Below are 19,484 nucleotides of genomic sequence, written 5' to 3'. Positions count from 1 at the left end.
TTTTGAATGCATTTTAGATCACTTTCAGACCAACTGACAAGTCTTTGACGTCTGTCAATCGTTGCAGTAAACATGTTGCAGTTATCGAACGTCTACTGTAGACCAAACAAGCAGTTACCGAAAGTTGGGAGAAATTTTCTTAGCAATAGGTATCTTCTTTTCTGCGGCAGTATTCTTCTTAATATGAAATCTTTGTCTAAATCCGATACCAAATTTTTATTTTCTCTACGGCATTTCTACCACCCCAAAACTGTTGATATGCAATGTCGTTGTCGTTTCCCCTTCTTGCAGACATCGGTGACCGACGGATAGAGGTTATTGGATTGGAAAATTGCCTGCACATGGGTCAGGTGCGGACCGGGCTGAGGGCATCGGGTCGACGGTTAGCCCAGTGCAGCGAGGTGGTCCTAACGACAAAGAAAACCTTCCCCATGCAGATTGACGGCGAACCGTGGATGCAGGGACCGTGCACGGTAAGTGGCAAGATATTTTGTGGATTGTAAACACTTGATCCAAAGCACGAAAAAAAGCCATTTTTGACTCGATTTTTTATTAATTTGAATGATATTTTGTTCGTGTGCTAGGTTTTATGAATCATTTACTTTTGCATAAACACATAACCATTTTTCCTCATCTCACTTTTAAAAAGGGCGTATAAATTAAAAATCCAAATTTTTTTCTGCAAAAAAATAAAACACGAAAACGGTTTGTTGAATTGAAATAATGTGTTCGAAGATGTTTGAGGATATTGGAAAGACCTAGAAAAAAAAATACAGAGTAATAGGGTAATTCGCTAATTGTTGAACACTACCCAAATGTTGAACAGTTTCTGAATATTTTATTATAAATCTTACTTAAGTAATTTTCATCCAACGTAAACGTATGATGTAGATGCATATACATGTGGGTCACGATATTGCTCTAATTAAGTTACAAAATTATACATATTTTTCGTCAAAAAAATTGATTGAAATTTTTGTACCACTGATGACACGAAAACTGCACAATTCTTAAGATTAATTTTAAGAAATTGCTGTTACGAACTAAGCTTTGCGGGCAAATCGACCACAAATATCAAAGGCACACCTTAGTTACAAGAACTGGAGGGATGTCATTAACAGTTTAACATTGTTTAAAATCACATTTTCATTGTAATTTAATGTGAAAAAAATATTTTTCTTATCACACTATCATTATGCATCCATGATCCAATTGTTGAACACTGGCATAACCTACGATGTCAGCATGACTGCTATTTTTTTTTTTTTTCAGTTTACCTAACCGTACATTTTGTGGGGTTTCAAAGGCGTTCTAGGGATGTTCTAGGGGTGTTCCAGTGGGCTTCAGAAAGATTCCAGTGGTTTTCAATGGGTTTCAAGGGCGTTTCAGAGGTGTTCAAGAGAAATTCAGAGTGTTAGGGGGTCCCAGGAGTATTTCAAGGCGTTCCAGGAGGCTCAGGAGCAATCCAAGGGTTTTCAAGGGATTTCAGGGTCGTTCCATGAGTGTTCTTTGGGGTTGAGTGGGTCCCATAGGTTTCCAGAAGAGTTTCAGGCTTTAAAAGGCGTACTTTTCTTCTGTCGTTTTTTTTTTCAAATCAAATCTTTTCAGCCATTTTTGCATCTAGTCATCTTGAAAACCGATTTCAGTCTACTAGAGCTCTCTTCAAATGTGCGTCACTAGCTCGGACTAGCTGGGCACAAAACACAAAAAAAACCGGAAAAAATCCGCCAGGGTGAAAAAATATCGGATGTCGGGTCAAAGTCGGGTCAATTTTTATCAAATGTTGGACCACTGTTGGACCCACATCGGGTAACTGTCGTGTCTCTGTTGGGTTTGGTGGCCAAAATAAAAACAAGTGAATGATAGGTTGATGTCGGGTTATACGTCATCAATTACGAACAAAGCTTCAACCGTTCAACAATTGGCGAGAACCGTCCAACATTAGGATGAGCTAGCTTAAGGAAGCGTTCAACATTTGGGTTACAGACTTCCCATACAAATGTTCTATTTTCTCTTAGAAAATGGAATTTAAGGGAATACAAATTCAATGGGAAGTATAAGGGATAAGTAGATCTAGACGTTCACTGGATATTTTCCAACTAAAGTGGAATTATGCACGGAAAAACAAACGAAAACCAAAATGCCGGTACTAACCGTTCAACAATTGGCGAATTACCCTATTCATCGTGGATCTATGTTAGATGCCATATAATTTCAATTATCCAATAACCAATTATTATTCTGTAAAAATCTAACTTCCAGTCTAAGAATTAGCTAAGTAGCACGCGATAGTCACATGCTTCTAACTTTTTTTTCTCGAATTTTTATTTTTTAATCGATTTTGAAAACAAGCAAAAGAAAACAATCTTTGATACAGGGGATGGCCAAAATGTTTGGGATAGGCAACTTTTTTTCTCCCACAAAAAATTCAACATGCTGTAACTTTTCATACAGTGCATCAAAAAATCTCAAATATTGACTGTTTGTCAATCTATTATGTGTGCATCATTGGTACAAATTTGGGCTCGATTGATTAATTTTTCGCGAAGTTAGAACCGTTCGCGTAAAACACTATTTTTTAGACAACTCATTTTTGAGCTGCCATAACTCGGAAACCAGTGAACCAAATTGAATGAATTTTTTAACGTTTGTCAACAATATATTGATACTCAATACGACGTTATAAAATGTAATATTTTCTCACGGCGAATTAAGTTATATCGGGTTGAAATTTTTACCCATATAGAGAAAAATAAGTAAAATGAACAATACCACACAAAAATTATTAAATGTGTTTTTCCTTCAATCTAAATAGGCTCTAATATATCTGATTAGAGATAATTTGAGAACAGAAGTGGAAAATCTTTGGATATCAACACTAAAATTTATTCACATTAATGTAAAAAAATTACATTTTTTCGGGAAAGGTCCAAAAAGTGTCAATCCATGATAACTTTTTTCAACGTTTAAAAAGTATCTATGTTTCAATAGTTTGTGAAGCATTTACATATTGTTAGTGTACGTTCAAAATTTCATTCAAATCGGTTTACTGGTTTCCGAGATATGAGAGCTCAAAAATGCGTTGTCTAAAAAAAGGTGTTTTACCCAAACGGTCCTAACTTTGCGAAATATTAATCAATCAAGCCTAAATTTGTACCAATGATGCACATATAATGGGTTGACAAACAGTCAAAATGAGATTTTTTGATGCGCTCTATGAAAAGTTATAGCATGCTGAACTTTTTTGTGAGAGAAAAAAAAGTTGCCTATCCCAAACATTTTGGCCATCCCCTGTATATGGAGCGGACCTGGTGTGCTGGTTAGAACACTTGTCTAACAAGCCGAAGACCTGGGATCGAATCCCACTACCGACAAACTCGCAAAATGTGAGTTTTTCCTTCGGAAGGGAAGTAAAAACGTGGGTCCGGAGATGAACCAGCCTAGGGCTGAAAATCTCGTTAATGCAGATAAAAAAAATCTTTAATATTTGTGATTTCAAAAACAGATTCTACCTACTAATTTCAATAAAAAAAACTACACATATTTTATCCCTACAATCAGCTTTACAGCAAATTAAAAAAAAACAAAATATGTAAATAAAATGTATGGGACCTCGTGAGATTTTTTTTACTGCTCTCAAGTTTTCATCAAAAAGTATCAATTATTTGTCAATGTGAATTCTCAGACCGTCTCGAATAACAAGAAAATTTTCTCGGGGCACAGTGTATCAATGTACTTGCCTCACAATATACAAATTCATGCAATGGCAGGCAAAGAAAGCCCTTCAATTATTAACTGTGTAAGTGCACAAAGAACACTAAATTGAAGAAAGGCAGGCCAAGTTCCAGTGAGAACGTAGAACCATACAGAAGAAGAAGAAAAAGAAGGCCTGTAGGATGACGCATCGCATCAGTAATGCATGCTTGTAGATCGTAAAGCTTATAATCACAAGAGTACTTGGAGGACCTAGAGCATCTTTGGAAATTGGTAGGAAACTATCTTCATGTGGACCACTTCCTTCTCGTGCGAGTTCTTTGATGACCTAGAACATCAATTATTTTGTCATGGCCCTGTAGAATGTTGTGTCGTATCAGTAATGTAATAACAACCCATCAACCACGCTTTTAGATCTTGAGGCCTATATTCGCAAGAGTATTTGGATGACCTAAACATCCTTGGAAATGAATACTCTACAGAACTGTCTTCCATGGACCTGTAGGATGTTACACCGCATCAGTAATGTAACAAAAGTCCGTTGATTATGCTTATTGATCTTAAGGCCTTTACTCGCAGAAGATCTTGGATTACCTAGAACCTCATTGAAAATAACTTCTCTAAAGAACCATGCTCAATGGATTTACACCGTATATGTAATGTAACAACAATTGAATAACATGGATGACCTAGAACACGTTTGCAGAACGCCAAGGACCTGTAGGATGTTTCACCGCATCAGTAATGTAACAACATTTCATTATTATACTTGTAGACCTTAAAGCCTTTAATTGCGGATGTTCTTGGATGATCTAGAACTTTTTTGAATAGTATTTCTCTACAGAACCATGTTTAATGGACCTATAGGATGTTACACGGCATCAGTAATGTAACAATAATCCATTGATTTCGCTTACAGATTTTGAGGCCTTTACACGGGGAAGTTCTTGGATGCATTAGATCATCTTTGAAAATAACTTCTCTACAGAGCTATGCTCCATGGACTTTTAGGTTGTTACACCGTATCAGTAATGTAACAAAAATCCATTGATTACGCTTGAAGATATTAAACTTTTTGCTCGTGAAAATTCTTGGAATACCTAGAATATCTTTGGAAAGAATATCTTTGGAAAGTAGAAGTTCTTTTTTTTTTATCTGTATTAACGAGATTTTTAGCCCTAGACTAGTTCATCTCGGGACCCACCCTTTGCTTCCCCTCAGAAGGAAGAACCCACATTGTTTTGTTAGGAGTGGGATTCCGTCCCAAGTCCTCTGCGTGATAGTCAAGTCGACAATGATTTTTCATAAGGGCCTAACTGACTTGATCGATTTCTCTTCGTCGACTCTCTCTCTCTTTCGCTAATAACTTGATAAAAACAAACAAAATCATTATTCTTTTTGTTTCTATAACAAGATGTAGTCATCTCCTACGCATTTCTATCAAACAATTTTGGGAAAACTCAATACACATTCTGTAATAACACAAAGAGAGGATTGATGAAGAGAAATCGAAAATGTCAGTTAGGCCCTAATGAAGAATCAGTGTCGAAGTGTTCTAACCATCACACCAGGTCCGCTCCACTAAATTATTTCTTTACAAAACCATACTCCAGAAATCACCTGCAGGAAAACCTCCATTTAAACCCTCGCCTAGCCCCCCAAACCGGTTCCCCATCTCAATAGAAGGTGAGTTTCTGAATCGAATGGTGAAAAAATGGCAGAAATATGACCATTTTAGTTTACCGGATACCAGGGTACCATGTTGGCATTCTACAGGTACAGTTCTTGCTATTTGTTCCAAATTTTAAACTGAACAATGTTTAAATATATTTGATCGCAGCGTGCGAATCAAATATATTTAAACATTGTTCAGTTTAAAATTTGGAAATACACATGGTTACGAAAACAGTCACGGCAGCGTATGTAAGGGATACGCAGTAAGTCACAGTGACTTCTGTGCAACCCTTACATACGCTGCCGTGACTGGTTTGTAACCATGTGTGTTGCATGGGGAGTTTGAGCTTGAAACACAAATTAATCGCGTTCAAATGCAATTCTGTCTGAAACACTCTGAAACGCCACTGAGACTCCCTAAATGTCTCTGAAACCACCTAAAACTCCTCTAAGATTCCCTGAAGCGACCCAAGAATCTCCTAGAACCCCCTTTGACCACCTGGAACACCCCTGAGGCATCCAGGTCCCCTGATACCCCCCAAAATTACCTAAAGCGACCAAGAGACCCCCTGGAAATCCTCTTGAAGTGTCCCCTGGAGCCCCCTGGAACCCCCTGAATCCCCCTAAAACGACCCTGAGATCTTCTGGAAATGCTGTAGCCATACTACCGTTGCCATAGATACTTCTATTATTACATTTTCTTATGCAAATATTGGTTCTTGCACGGTAATAAGGCTGAGTAATTCGCGGTATACAGATCCCGTTGAGATCACTAGCCTCTGCCCAGTAACTCCTATCCCTACCTCCGCGTGGCATCTGCCGGGCTGCGAACAACCTTAGGGAAGATCGGGTAACCAACCCCGGTGGGAACTTTTGTCGTAGACTTACAGGGAAGGGGGTTTGCTTCTGCAAACCTGAGCGTCTGTTCTCCAGGAGTAGCGGCTCACAACAGCGTCTGTTCCCCGGCTGATCGACGTCCGCGTGCCAAAGGAGGACACCGTAAAGAAAACCCTTGAGAAAACCATTGTAACGGAAAATCAGCAACAGAATAATACGAACCGAGACCAGCGGTAACGACCTCAGCAAAAAAAGAGACTTGCGATTGGAAACTCGGTACGTGAAACTGTCGATCTCTCAACTTCATTGGGAACACCCGCATACTCCCCGAACTACTGAAGGACATCAGGTTTGGCATCGTAGCGCTGCCGGAGGTGTGTTGGACAGGTTCCATGGTGAGAACGTTTATATGTAATCATACCATCTACCAGAGCTATGGCAACACACGTGACCCTGGAACAGCTTTTATCGCGATGTGCGACTGCAGAAGCACGTGAACGGTTGGTGGCCGATCGACGAAAGAATGTGCGGGTTGAGGCCGCTTCTAAAACTCATTGATTTCGTCGCCTCCAAAAACATGGCCATACGTAACACCTTGTTCCAACCCATCCTCCCTTATCATTACACGTGGAGAACACCACAGCAAACGAAATCTCAAATTGACCACTGCGGATGACGGACGGCACTTCTCCGACACTATCGACGTCAGGACCCAACATCGACTCCGACCACTATCTGGTGATGGTCAAACTGCTTCCAAAACTCTCCGTCATCAACAATGTACGGTACCGGCGACTGCCACGGTACAACCTAGAGCGACTAAAACAACCTGATGCCGCCTCAGCATACGCGAGGCCGCGTTACCAAATGAGGGCGAGCTCGATAAGGCCCCTCTAGAGCGGACTATTGGAGTACAATGAAAGCAGCCATCAACGAGGTGTGCTGAGCGATTTTGTAGGTAAAGAATCCAGTGCGGGTGGTTATGCTGCAACAAGGAACCCGGTAGAACAAAGATCGTTAGAAACAGAAGTGGAAACAGCAGACTCTTCCTTTCCGACAAAAAAAGCGCTGCCTGTGCGAGAAAATGGAACTACTCTTCCGTTCACAAGAAACACGGAAGCTCGACACATCCCACAAAGGCTTCGTGCCGCAAGCCGAAATCTGCAGGGATAAGGACGGGAGCCTCATGAGGGACAAACTTGAGGTGATTGAAAGGTGGAAGCATCACTTCGACGAGCACCTAAATGTCGAAGAGAATGTAGGCACGGGAGACCAAGGCAGCGGAGGAAATGGCTATGTTTGTGCAGCAGAGGGCGGAAACGAACCAACTCCCACGCTGAGGGATGTTGAGGATGCCGTCCACCAGCTCAAAAACAACAAAACGGCTGGTAAGGACGGTAGCAGAACTCATCAAGATGGGCTCGGAAAAGTAGGCCACTTGTCTGCACCGGTTAGTAGTCAAGATCTAGGAAACCGAACAGCTACCGTAGGAGTGGAAAGAAGGGACAATCTGTCCCATCCACAAGAATGGCGACAAGTGTGTGGAAACTTCCGAGCGATTACCATTTTGAACGCCGCCTACGAAGTGTTATCCCAGATCATCTTCCATCGTCTATCATCTGAAATAAATGAGCTCTTGGAAGGTTATCAAGCCACTTTCAACGACGGCTGGTCGACAACGGACCAGATCTTCACCGTAGAGAGTACAATTGGCGAATCAGGTTGAGTGTAATCAAGTGAGCATTAATTTAACGTGATCGAATATGGAGAGCGGCAGCCGCAAATCGAGTGATATGACCTGGTGATAAATTGTTGAATCAGTTTTATCAAGATTTAACTAAAATTGAATAAATGAATAATGTTTAATAAATACTTTATGAGAAGACAGTAGTACACACTTTGATGTTCAGCTTTTTTTTCACCGGCTGTCAGTAGAATCTTGATTGGGAAAATGTTCAAATAAACAGTATAATCCGACAATCACTACTATCCACCAAACATTGATACTCATAGTGTGAACACGTATTGCATAATCAGCTTATCGAAGTTTTGTTGTTCTTCCCGAATTTTCATCCCCAGATACGACTCACCCACAAAAACCAGGTCCCGATGCTGATGGGACCCCGCTCGGAGAAGACCGGTGGCTTTTTCAACTTCCTGAAGAGATGACTATCGAAGAAGCCCGACACGGACACCCCCTCGAACGAGGGCTAGCCAAGCGCCAGCCTCTCGGACGCGTAACGATGACGACGCTGAACGGGGGGAAGAAGCAAGCGACCGGATTGGGCTTCGAAGTCAGGCCAACATCCCTGGACCCTGGAAAGGAAGTAAAACATAGCTTTAACACCACGTGGAACCAAATAAATCAAACCAACCAAACAAAACGGTAGATGAAAACGTAGTTTTTACAACCATACGACTGGATGGACGGCATGGGCGTCTGTGCCACCGGGATGGACGAGGGGAAGGACACTATTCGTGCACAGACAGTTCCTGAAGGCTTTATTCAAACCAAAAACTCTACTACACATAGAATAGGAGCGGTAGTTTTCCTACATGAGCATTTACACAACAGAGACAAGAAAGCCCTCCCGTACTACACACATCTGTATAATATATATCCTCCCTAGGCTTAAGTAGGAACGATTTAATTAAGGAGCACGATTTCGTATCGAAATTCGTTACTATGGATAGCATGTGCCATCTAGGTTCAAAGAGTTTTAAGAATGGTAGAAGTAGACGGAAGAATGTAAGAGTATTCATGAAACACAAAACGAATACGACTTAGGCTTTCGGATCAACTTGTTGGCGGCAAATATCAAACAACGATTACAAAATTTCAATAAATTCTCCTTTTTTTCAATGGATTTTCATGCAGAATAACATATCTATAAGTTATAACCATTAATTATCTTCTTCAACGTTTTACATCATCTAAAACCACAAGTTGATCCCACACATTTTATCTACACTTCATTCATTACATCACACAGCATGACAACAGCTGATACTGATACTTCCCGCGCGTAACTAAAGCTTAACCATTTCCATATTGAGGGTCATTGTGCTATCGAAGTGTGAGGATAATTACCGCAAAGGACGAAACTCATTAGCATATTGTAGTAGAGCATAATATAGTTTCATGGCAAGACAACCTGGGGCACAAGACAAAAACTGTAGCAACAGTTCATTGTAATCCGACGGAACGATATCAAATCATTATATCAGAGAGGTTAAACAACCACCACATCGGCGACATCTGTTGTATCTGTACAACTCTGAATCGAATCTAAATTGCCGTTCTAATCTTTAATCTCGGTTTGGGCTGGGTGGTGGTCGAATGCGAATTTCTGTTTCGACAGGTGTGTTAATGTAGAGCTGCCCACTAATTCGTTAATAGCTGTATGATCGACAATGGAGCTATCGGTTATTATTGTTATCACTGTTGAATTAACTATAGTTGTTGGAGGGGGAATTTTAGCGCTATTATACTCATGTGTTATTGTTCTAGCAAAGTGGATACGAAAACAAAACTAGAAATCTATATCAGTCTCCGATTCTACAGAAAGGAGGACATGCTCGGTTTATGTGCTTTAAATTAGATCTTTAAGAAGAAAGTGATTTACGGTTAGCTTAGTGTGAAGATGAGGTCTATGGAGTACTTTTAAGTAGGGTCATAATTAACATCATGTTAATAAATATGTACTACTCTGTGATTGACTTGGGAACTGGGGTATGACTCTGAACCTTCAAGGTTCACTTTATAGTATTCCTAGCTTGACTAAGCTAATTTCTTATTTGGCCACTTCCTTCCGTTCATCGAGGAGTGGGAAGGAAGGTTAGTAAGCCGTTACAACTTTAGTACTAGGATTTATTTAGTGGAAAGTGTAGAAACGTTACATGACATTGATTCACCTTATTAAGAGATTCGATAATTATGTCTTCTAACTAACATGCTGAATGTGTAACTGATCCAGGAATTTCGTGATTAACTGCTTCAAAAATTAATTCATGGATTCTGTTATGAATACCTTCAAAGGTTCTAGCAAAAAATCCTCCTTCAGGAATTTCACTAAGAGGACGTCCCCTATCTTTATTCAATTGTGAATACCGTTGGGATTGCTGTCGTGATTCTCTTCAGAGCTTCTGCCAAGATTTCTGTCAGGTATTCCTCTAGAAAATTTTCTAAAATTCCTCCTGGAGTACCATCAGGGTTTCATCAGTAGCTCCTCCTAGGAATCCATCAGGTACAACCACATAGATTCCGACAGAAACTCCTTCAGTTATTCCATCAAAAATTCCTTTGGGGATTCAGTTATGAAAATTTTCAGAGATTCTGTCAACTTTTTCCACAGAGATTCCAGCGATTCCATCAAAAATAGCTTCGAAAATTCTTTCAGAAATCTTCCACGGATTCCCTCGATAACTAATCCAAGAATACTGTAACGGTTTGGCTTCGCAGTCTTATGGGGAATGGAAAACACTAGTTTTTGATTATTCCCGACGTTTCGGTCGACTTGTATTTCTCTTTGAAAAATGCTGATCAGTACCCGAGCAGGAGAAAATAGCTGTAGAATTCCAGACTCAGGTATGGAAAACCGAATAACTACAACCTGAATGAGGTATTAAGAAGCCCTGCATAAGAGGTAAAATACTTAAAATAATAACTGGTGTGTATTCTGCACATAACACGTGAATAATGACATCAGGTATGGCAATACCTCAATAATAATCGACGATTTTTCCATACAAAGAGCGATTTTTCCATAATTGAATACCTTAAAACCTCAAGCAGTCCTCAACACCAAACCAATAACTCGTCGAGGTATTTTATAAATACCTAGAAAATACCAAAATAAGTTAAGTTTAGTCCTTGGGTAACCGACCAATATCTCGTCTTGGTATGATACCTGACTTTGGTATGCTGCAGTTATGTTATGAATCATAGTGAAGAAGGCTGTACAAGCAGTGGAGGTCCCACAGAAGCGAAAGGAGTTTCAGCGAGTAGAAGCTTACCAGTGACGACGGCACATGCCAATCACTAGGCAGAAGAGGTCTGGATAATGATGGAAAACCGTGAACTTAACCGTCGCGAATGGCAGCCGATTGAGAAATGCAGCAGTCTGTATTGGTGATTTGATGTTGCATGAAGAAGAAGAAGAAGAATGATGGTGTTTTGAAAAAATCCTATCCCTATAACACAGGGGAAGTTTTTAAAATGCATCTATAAAATCTAAAACTAAATCTAATTAAAAACGGTTTGATGTACGGTGTTAGACTTTGAACGGACTACAAATTAAGTACCTTATCAAGAAAAAAAATGTTAAATTTAAATTTATACGTTCAATATGTAGTCCGTCCAAAGTCTAACACCGTACATCAAACCGTTTTTAATTAGATTTAGTTTTAGATTTTATAGAGGTATTTTAAAAACTTCCCCTGTGTTATAGGGATAGGATTTTTTCAAAACACCATCATTCTTCTTCTTCTTCATGCAACATCAAATCACCAATAGCGATATTTCGCTTTTGAATGAAAAGCAGTGCGGCTTTCTCCCGGTTATTCTGCCGATGAAGAACCCCATTATCTGGAAGTTATTGGAGTACTACCACCCGCAGGCGGCTCACCGGCTCACGCAAATGCAGAGACCTTGGAAAAGGGCGGGTCCTCAGATGGGTCTGCCCCTTTACGTGTTTGACGACGAGAGCGATTCACTTGGAAATGGTCCACAGTTTGACGTTGCAAGCCCGAATAACAGGAAAAACTTCTAGGGAGCAATTAAAGAGATTGTTCGGATGATACAAGGGGACTGTCAAGAAACTACAAGCAGGAACTTGTAACCACAGCATGACTTGGCTGATGCAGATTGCATTCTTGAAGCAGGATGTCCAAAGGCAACTGATGTTTGCCGGCCTTGGACGGAATCGTGCTGGGCCTTGGTGTGTTGTCAGCACCTGCGCGGCTACGCAACTGGTTGATGTGCGACCGAAGCATACGCCTATCTTCCACCCACACGTTGAACATGACGTTACCTATCCGCTCCAATACTACCGCAGGTGCCCATCTCCAGGAATTGCTTGAGTGCACCTTGGTGTACACTAAATCACCTTTCCCGAAAGTCCGTGAGCCCTGATGATCATCCGACGGCTTAATTGTTGGCGGACAAAGCAAGTCCAGGCTGGTCCGTATTTTGTGCCCGAACATGACTTTGGACGAAGATTGCTGACGGATTCGGTGACGAACGGTATGTCACCAGAAAAGTGTCCAGTGCTTCTTGGATAGCTCCTCTCCCCTCTCGTATTTTTTGATCGCTCGCTTGAATGTGTCCAAGAAACGTCTCTTGGACTGCGAGTGGAACGGTGCGGTGGATACTACGTGATTAATCCCGCTCTCCCAGCGTAATCGAAGTGAACCTGCTGCCACGGGTGGGTTGATTTGGGCCACGACAGCGGCGCTGATTTGGGCGGACTTTTGGTTGAAGCTGCGCAGCTGTGGCAACCACTGACGTGCGCAGCGATGTCCGAACCGATTGACGGCCAGTACACGTAACTGCGCGCAATCGCCTTCATGCGCTGGATCCCCGGATGGCCTCGGTGGAGATGGTGTAGGCAACGCATCCGGAAACTGCTGGGAATCACAAGGCGTTCAGCAAACATGACGCACCCTTGAACCGTGGACAGTGAGTCGCTACGGTCGAAGAACCGCCAAACCTCTCGGTCCTGGACGGTCGTTTTGGAATTTGGCCAACCTTGCTGAATGTAGCGGTAGACCTTGCTGAGAACAGGGTCGAGACGGGTGGCTTACTGAATCGCCCTGAAATGGAGAGGAAGTGCGTCAACTGCATCCAATGCTATCGATCTTACATCGTTCTCGGTGATGATGCTGGCTACGACGAAGTCTTCTTCCGGCTTGACGTGTTGGTTGATGAGCCGGGATAGGACGTCGGCGTTCCCGAACTTCTCGGTGTTCACGTAGACGATGTCGAAGTCGTAGAGTAGCAGCTGAAGTGCTCAACGCTGAAGCCGATTCGCTGTGTAGACTGGGATACCTTTTCTCGAACCGAATATTCGAAGCAGCGGTGCGTGGTCGGCTTGTAGCGTGAAATGCCGTCCGAACAGCATCTTGTGGAACTTGGTCACGGCGAAGATGATCGAAAGTCCTTCGCGGTCTGGCTGACTGTAGGCTTGCTCGGCGGCTGTCAGTGCTCTGGATGCATGCTGCACTACCTTCAGCGACCCATCTGGAAATTTGTGACTGATGGTCGCTCCAACTCCTACCAATGATGCATCCGCTGAAACCACTATAGGAAGCTGCGGATTGTAATGTGTCAGAAGCAAATCCGACTGGAGCACCTGCTTGAACGTGGTGAAGGACTTCTCGCACTCCGCCGTCCAGGCGAACTTCCTGTCTGTTTTGAGGAGTTCATCTAGCGGATAGCGAAGCTTGCGCATACTCGGGACGAATTTCCCGTAGTAGTCGATCGCTCCAAGGAACGAGCGAACTTCGGTTACGTTGCTTGGTGCTGGGCATGTTGCAGATTGCTGCGATTTTTGCTGGATCCGGACGCAGGCCTTGCTCGTCGATGAGATGCCCGACGTACTTGATTCGCTTTTGGCCGAATGAGCACTTTTCGGCCTTGATGGTGAATCCGAATTCTTGGAGGCGACGTAGAACTGTTTCGAGGTTACGCTGGTGATCTGCTTCGTCTACGCCGCCGACCAAAATGTCATCGAGATAGCCCGACGTACACTCCAGCCCAGCGAGCATCGTGTCCACGAGTTGCTGGAATGCTCCGGGTGCTGCCTTCACTCCTGGTGGGAGTCGGATGTAGCGGTAGAGACCTCGGTGAGTGTTGATGGTGAGCCACTCCCGGCAGCTTTCGTCCATTTCTACCTGCAAGAACGCATCCGACAGGTCGATTTGACTGAACACCTTGCAGTTCGCTAACTTGGCAAAGATGTCCTCCGGCAGCGGAAGCGGATACTGATGTGGCTGAAGAGCGTCGTTGAGGCCCGTGGAGTAGTCTTCACAGATACGAACGGTGCCACTTGCTTTGCGAACAACGACGATGGCAGCTGCCCATTCTGAAAAGTCGACTGGGGTGATAATGTTCGCTTTTTCAAGCCGATCCAGTTCGGCGTCGTCGGTGCTGTACATGGCATAAGCCACTGGTCGCTTCGGCCACTGGGGATTTTCCTTCTTTCAGCGTGAACTTGACCTTCGCCTTCGTGCACAGCTCTGATGCATCGCTGAAAACGCCCGGGAAGGGAGCTGACGAAAGTCGGAGAGCTGCGAACCTGGTTGCAGAACTGGTCCAATGGCACCGACCCGAGGTTGAACACGTCGATGAGGTCTAGCCCAAGCAAATTGAGTTGCTGCTTGACTACATAGAACCGTTCAGTTCGCTTCTCCCCCTTGATTGCGACTTCACAGCAACACTGGAACTGTAGTTTCAGGGGTATACCCGATGCTGTTGCAGCTTGGACTGTCGCTGGAGTTGATGCAGGCTGCCCGATGTTCTGCCATGTCTGCTCGGAAATGATGCTGATGTCCGACGCAGTATCGAGCTGCAGACTGGCTTGCCTGCCGTTGACCTAAGCTTTCACGAACCTTCGTCGCTTCCGGATGTTCTTCACCTACATACTTCTTGCGTTCGCTTGCCTTTCTGTGTACCGCTTGCTGGGAGACTTGATTTCTTCGCGCTGGAGCAGTATCCGTTCTTGTGACCGGTGTGACCACATTCCTTGCACCGGTTTTTTTTTTTGGAACGGACAGTCTCTGGAGTAGTGCATGGCACCGCAGTTCCAACAAGGCGTTGCTGGACCGGCGCTCTTCGTATGGTTGGATCTTGACTGTGGTGATACTTTCCCGGAACGGAAGCTCCGCTTGCCATACTGCTTCTGCACTGCTTGCAATCCTGCCGACGAAGACTGGGTGAGGAACTGCAGATTGATTTGCTGTTGCATCTACTGGAAAAGTTGCAGCGTCACCGGATCGACCGACGAAACATTTTGCTGCTGCTGCTGCTGCTGCTGCTGCTGTGGTACGTATGAACCAGCTTGTGAACCACTGGTCTGCAGGAACGGAGGGTTGATGATTGGGACCGACGGTGGTTGCTGTTGCTGAAACTGCACTCCCGGCAGGTGATTTGCAGCTGCTTGATGCTGCTGCAGTCCATTCGTCGGCGGCACTGATCCTGGCCGGTCTTCCGAAATCCGCCTCCTCTTCCGTAGAGGAAACACTTTCACTCACTCGCTCGAAAATGTTCTCAAAAATCACTTTTCCTTGTCGCCACTGTTACGTACGCACCGACGGGGTGGTCGAGTGCATCGTTGCACATAAATTAGACGCGAACGTACATTAACAACACGAATAAAACTTTATTAAAAACTACAGACTACAAAGTACAAACATTCGCGGGAAGCGTGCGAACTATTACAATGGCTGAATGTTATTGTTTTCCATTATGCTTCGCGCATCTACGGGTAGCAGTCAAGCTGCTACCAGTGAGCATAGCAACACAGACAAACAGACGTAACACTTCGAAGTTCGAACATTTTTCGATTCAAATCATACCCAAGTAACAGTGATAGCTGAAAAACAGCTTATTCAGCTAGAATTTTTAAAATCAAGCTTAAAAAAGGTTTGTTCAGCCATTGTACAGCAATAATGTTTGTTGGGTAGTCACGGAAACATATTCTCCCAATGCTAAAATGACTAAGTTTGGCCGACCATCAACTAGGTGGCGGTAGTGAGCAAACGTCAAATTAACAATGTTTTGTAGTTGAGACGACTACGCTTTTAGTTGAATTTACTACAATGCATTGTAATTTCAAGCATATTTCAGTTACGTTAACTGATTTTGTTGTCGGTTGAGAATCATAGGTACGGTTAGTAATTTAACTATGGAATCGGTAGTTTCCACAACTAAATTTATTTCAGTTAGGAGAAGTTTTTATTATTTTGTTAACAAAATTTCTGGACTTTCTATGAAGAATTTCTCTATGGATTTAATCTTGAATTCTCCAAGAGATTCCGTCAAGGATAACTACGAAAACTCCATTCAACAGTTCGTCCAGAGATTTTATCTGTAACTCCTCTAGAGATTCTACCAGTCCTTCAGTTATTCTCTCAACAATTGCTTCGGGGACTATTTCATGAGTCCCATCTAGATTTCTGTCAAGAATTCCTCCTGAAATTACGTGAACAATTCCTTTACAGATTCTATCTGGAACGGGGAATTACGGTTTGTGAGGAATCCCTTCGGAAATCGCATAAATAATCCCCTTTACATTACATCAGGAGTTCTTGTAGAGGTTATCTACAGTGATTCCCTTATTAGTTTCTCCAGGGATTCCTCAAAAATCCTTCCAAGAACTCCTTCGAAAATGCTTTCAAGAAAGAATTCTTCCAGAGATTGTACCAGTAATTCCTTAGAGACTTCCCACTGGAAGTAATAAAAGAATTCCTACATGAATTCCAACAGGAATTCCTCTAAAGGTTTCGCCAGGATTTGTTCCAGGAATCTCCTCAAAAACTCCTCAAGAGATTTCCTCAATAGACCCTCCAGGGGTTCCCAAAGGCATTTCTTCACGGATTCTTTCAAGAATTCTTACAGAGATTGCCTCAGGAATTTCTCAAAAGAATTCCTCCAGTGATTCCCTCCGGAATTACTACAGACTTCCCCTCAAAAATTCATCCAGGGTTTCTTTCAGGACTTCATCCAGAGATCCACTCAGGAATGCCTTCAGGAATTCCTGAGGATTTTCTCAGAAATTTCTTTTTTAGATTCCGTAAAGAAAAAAAAAAAGTACGTCATAGAATTTCATAATCATCAAAAATTATTATCGCGTTTATCTTTTATTAGAGTCCTGCGGCGGTCGTACGCTCGCAAGGCATACCGCCGCATAACAGTCGCAAGGCAAAACAAAAGAAAAAGTGTTCCCGCCAAAAACAAAAGCACGTGGGTTTCGCAAAGTGACAGATGTTTTTGAATGTATTTGTGACGAACGGCAAGAGTGACTCAGTGGAATGAGTGTTCTTGTTGTCAAACCTCATATAATGGAATTATATACTTTCAACTCTGGTGACGCTGTTATGATTAGTGACTGTCGCGCTTATATCAGAAGCCAGAGGCAGATAATCGCCATATATTCTGATTTTTCTTGAGAGGCATAATAATTGCGGGCTTGAATAGTTTGATGAGGACCCCTGCTGAAGCAGTACTCCATTGACCCTCAGATACGCTAGGCTATCCGAACGAAACGAATCAAAAATAAATCCAAAGAATCTGGACCACTGAGTTCGAATTTAGTTGCGAAAAAGAATGTACAAATCTGAATGTCTTAGATATCTAACTTATCCGTATTTCTTAAACAAAACGATAACGCTTTCAGTGTGCATCTAATGTACATCATCAAATATGGTGTGAAGCAAATCGCAGGTCACCTGCGCAAAACGCATACCAACGCCTATCTCACAGAAGTATATTTGTTGACTATTGTAAAATGTTGTATTTGATCTTTGAATTATTTATTTTTCTACGAGAGCAAAAATAACCGACCCGATCGATAAAGACATCCGGTGTAAGAGAGTGAGAGAGGGAGACAGGAGATTGGGGAGAAGCGGCTGGCTCAGAGCAAGAGAAAATTATTTTTGCTTCGGAAACACCACAGTAGCAGCACAGAGAACAGACATCCAGGCTAGAATAAAATTCGTTCGGAAAGTTGTGTAAGGATTTGAATCTTTACTTGAGTAAGGTTGCAAACCAATACACGATGACAACACTAACGCCGCCAAACACCATATTGCCACAGTCAGTGGTGAATTGAAACATTTCAAGTGGTGAATAAAATTAGTATGGGAAATTAACCGATTGCAGCGCCACGCTATTGCCACATGTGTTGCCGATTTCAAATGGCCGTTAAATTTCTTACACAGTTTCGGAACAGGACTTGGATGTCTGTTCTCTGTGGTAGCAGTTAACAAACGAAATTCATTGAAGTTGTGTAAATAGGGGGCGTTACGGATGGAAAGGGGAATAAATATGCATTATCAACTTAACTAACAACAAGGAGACACAGTATTGACTAGTTTATAAACATATAACTGAAATTCTAAAATAGGTGCATAAGACATGATATTATGTAACTGTAAGGATCTGATGAGAAAAAGTAGTACTTTTAGTTAGATGTAATAATGATCCAACAATTCTAAAAACATATACTACAAACGTGATGTAAAGAGTTTCAGAATCTTTCTAGCAAAGTTTACATTTTAGTACAGTTTTCATTTCAAACACACCACTAATTCTAATTTGTTTTTTGCTAAGCAAACTGTTACCTATACATCACTGTTACCGCTGCATTGTTTTCTATTTTATTAAATTTCGTTATTTACTCAAACGACGAGGACTCGAGCAGCGAATCGAAAGCAGCCAGTCACCTCTGGATAGTAGTTTCAGGCCTAAAAACACTGGTTTTATATAGAAAACATACACATATTCATAGCATGCAAGTTATCCTGTAACGCATAACGATGAGCAGAAACTAAACGTTAGATGATAGGCAACAGTACTGTACAGTCACCTAACGCGAGAGAGTACGGGCGCCTGCTCACGAGAGTATACACTAGCGCACTCGCGCCAAAGAACGAATGACACAGAGGAAACGAGAGAAAGCGAGAATAGCATAGACATCGTAGCCTGGAGAGCGACAGTTTTCAGTCTCTCAGAAAACGTTATGAATGTACAAAATCTAGATGAATATAGACATTCGTTTCCGTTGATAAAGTCCATTTGTTTACTGAAGTAAAACAGTGTAACTTTGAACAACCAATACACAAACTTTCGGACCAAACGGGGCACTTTTAGAAGGTATAAAGCGATACTGACAAAATAGAGAATATTATCACCGAACACGGATTTTAGTTTCCAATCTATCCCACCTCAGCTAGTTTCTTACTTTTACACTCGTCTTATTTTACAACCAAACCTGACTGACAATACTGCAAAAAGTAAGATAATAATCCAAACAATCTGCGTCAGATTTTACACATTACCCAAACAACAAATTCTTCAATATCATTTCTGTTATTTTTAGAAACACTTTCACACAGAAACTAAAGAAACACCTTTACGAACGCTAAAGCTCTATCAAATAAAAGGCTTTACACCCTATAAATAAAATGATAGTGAACCAAAGCCGTAGTCGAAATAATAGAGATATATTCGTCCATCAACTATACCAATTATACTCGTA

General features: G+C 42.1%; 2 protein-coding genes across 6 annotated transcripts in view; one reads left to right on the top strand and one right to left on the bottom strand.

Moving 5' to 3' along the window:
* The window catches only part of LOC109403681 (diacylglycerol kinase 1), a 598,539-nt gene extending 586,664 nt beyond the window's left edge, over nucleotides 1–11,875 (top strand). For all 5 annotated transcript variants that reach the window (XM_062853302.1, XM_062853304.1, XM_062853305.1 and 2 more), the window contains 3 exons: nucleotides 292–473; nucleotides 8,305–11,356; nucleotides 11,741–11,875. In XM_062853302.1, coding sequence (XP_062709286.1) covers nucleotides 292–473; nucleotides 8,305–8,394 — 272 coding nt within the window. In that variant the 3' untranslated portion in view covers nucleotides 8,395–11,356; nucleotides 11,741–11,875. The remainder of the gene's footprint in view (nucleotides 1–291; nucleotides 474–8,304; nucleotides 11,357–11,740) is intronic.
* A 170-nt stretch (nucleotides 11,876–12,045) lies between these two features.
* LOC134286840 (uncharacterized protein K02A2.6-like) lies at nucleotides 12,046–12,429 on the bottom strand. The gene has a single exon (XM_062848525.1). The coding sequence runs from the start codon at nucleotides 12,427–12,429 to the stop codon at nucleotides 12,046–12,048; it is 384 nt and encodes a 127-aa protein (XP_062704509.1).
* Nucleotides 12,430–19,484: the final 7,055 nt, after the last annotated feature.

The sequence above is a fragment of the Aedes albopictus genome, chromosome 2 (assembly GCF_035046485.1).
Source record: "Aedes albopictus strain Foshan chromosome 2, AalbF5, whole genome shotgun sequence".
NCBI lineage: Eukaryota > Metazoa > Arthropoda > Insecta > Diptera > Culicidae > Aedes > Aedes albopictus.
Note: the sequence above shows the minus strand (reverse complement) of the source record. Positions and strands in the feature narration are given on the sequence as shown.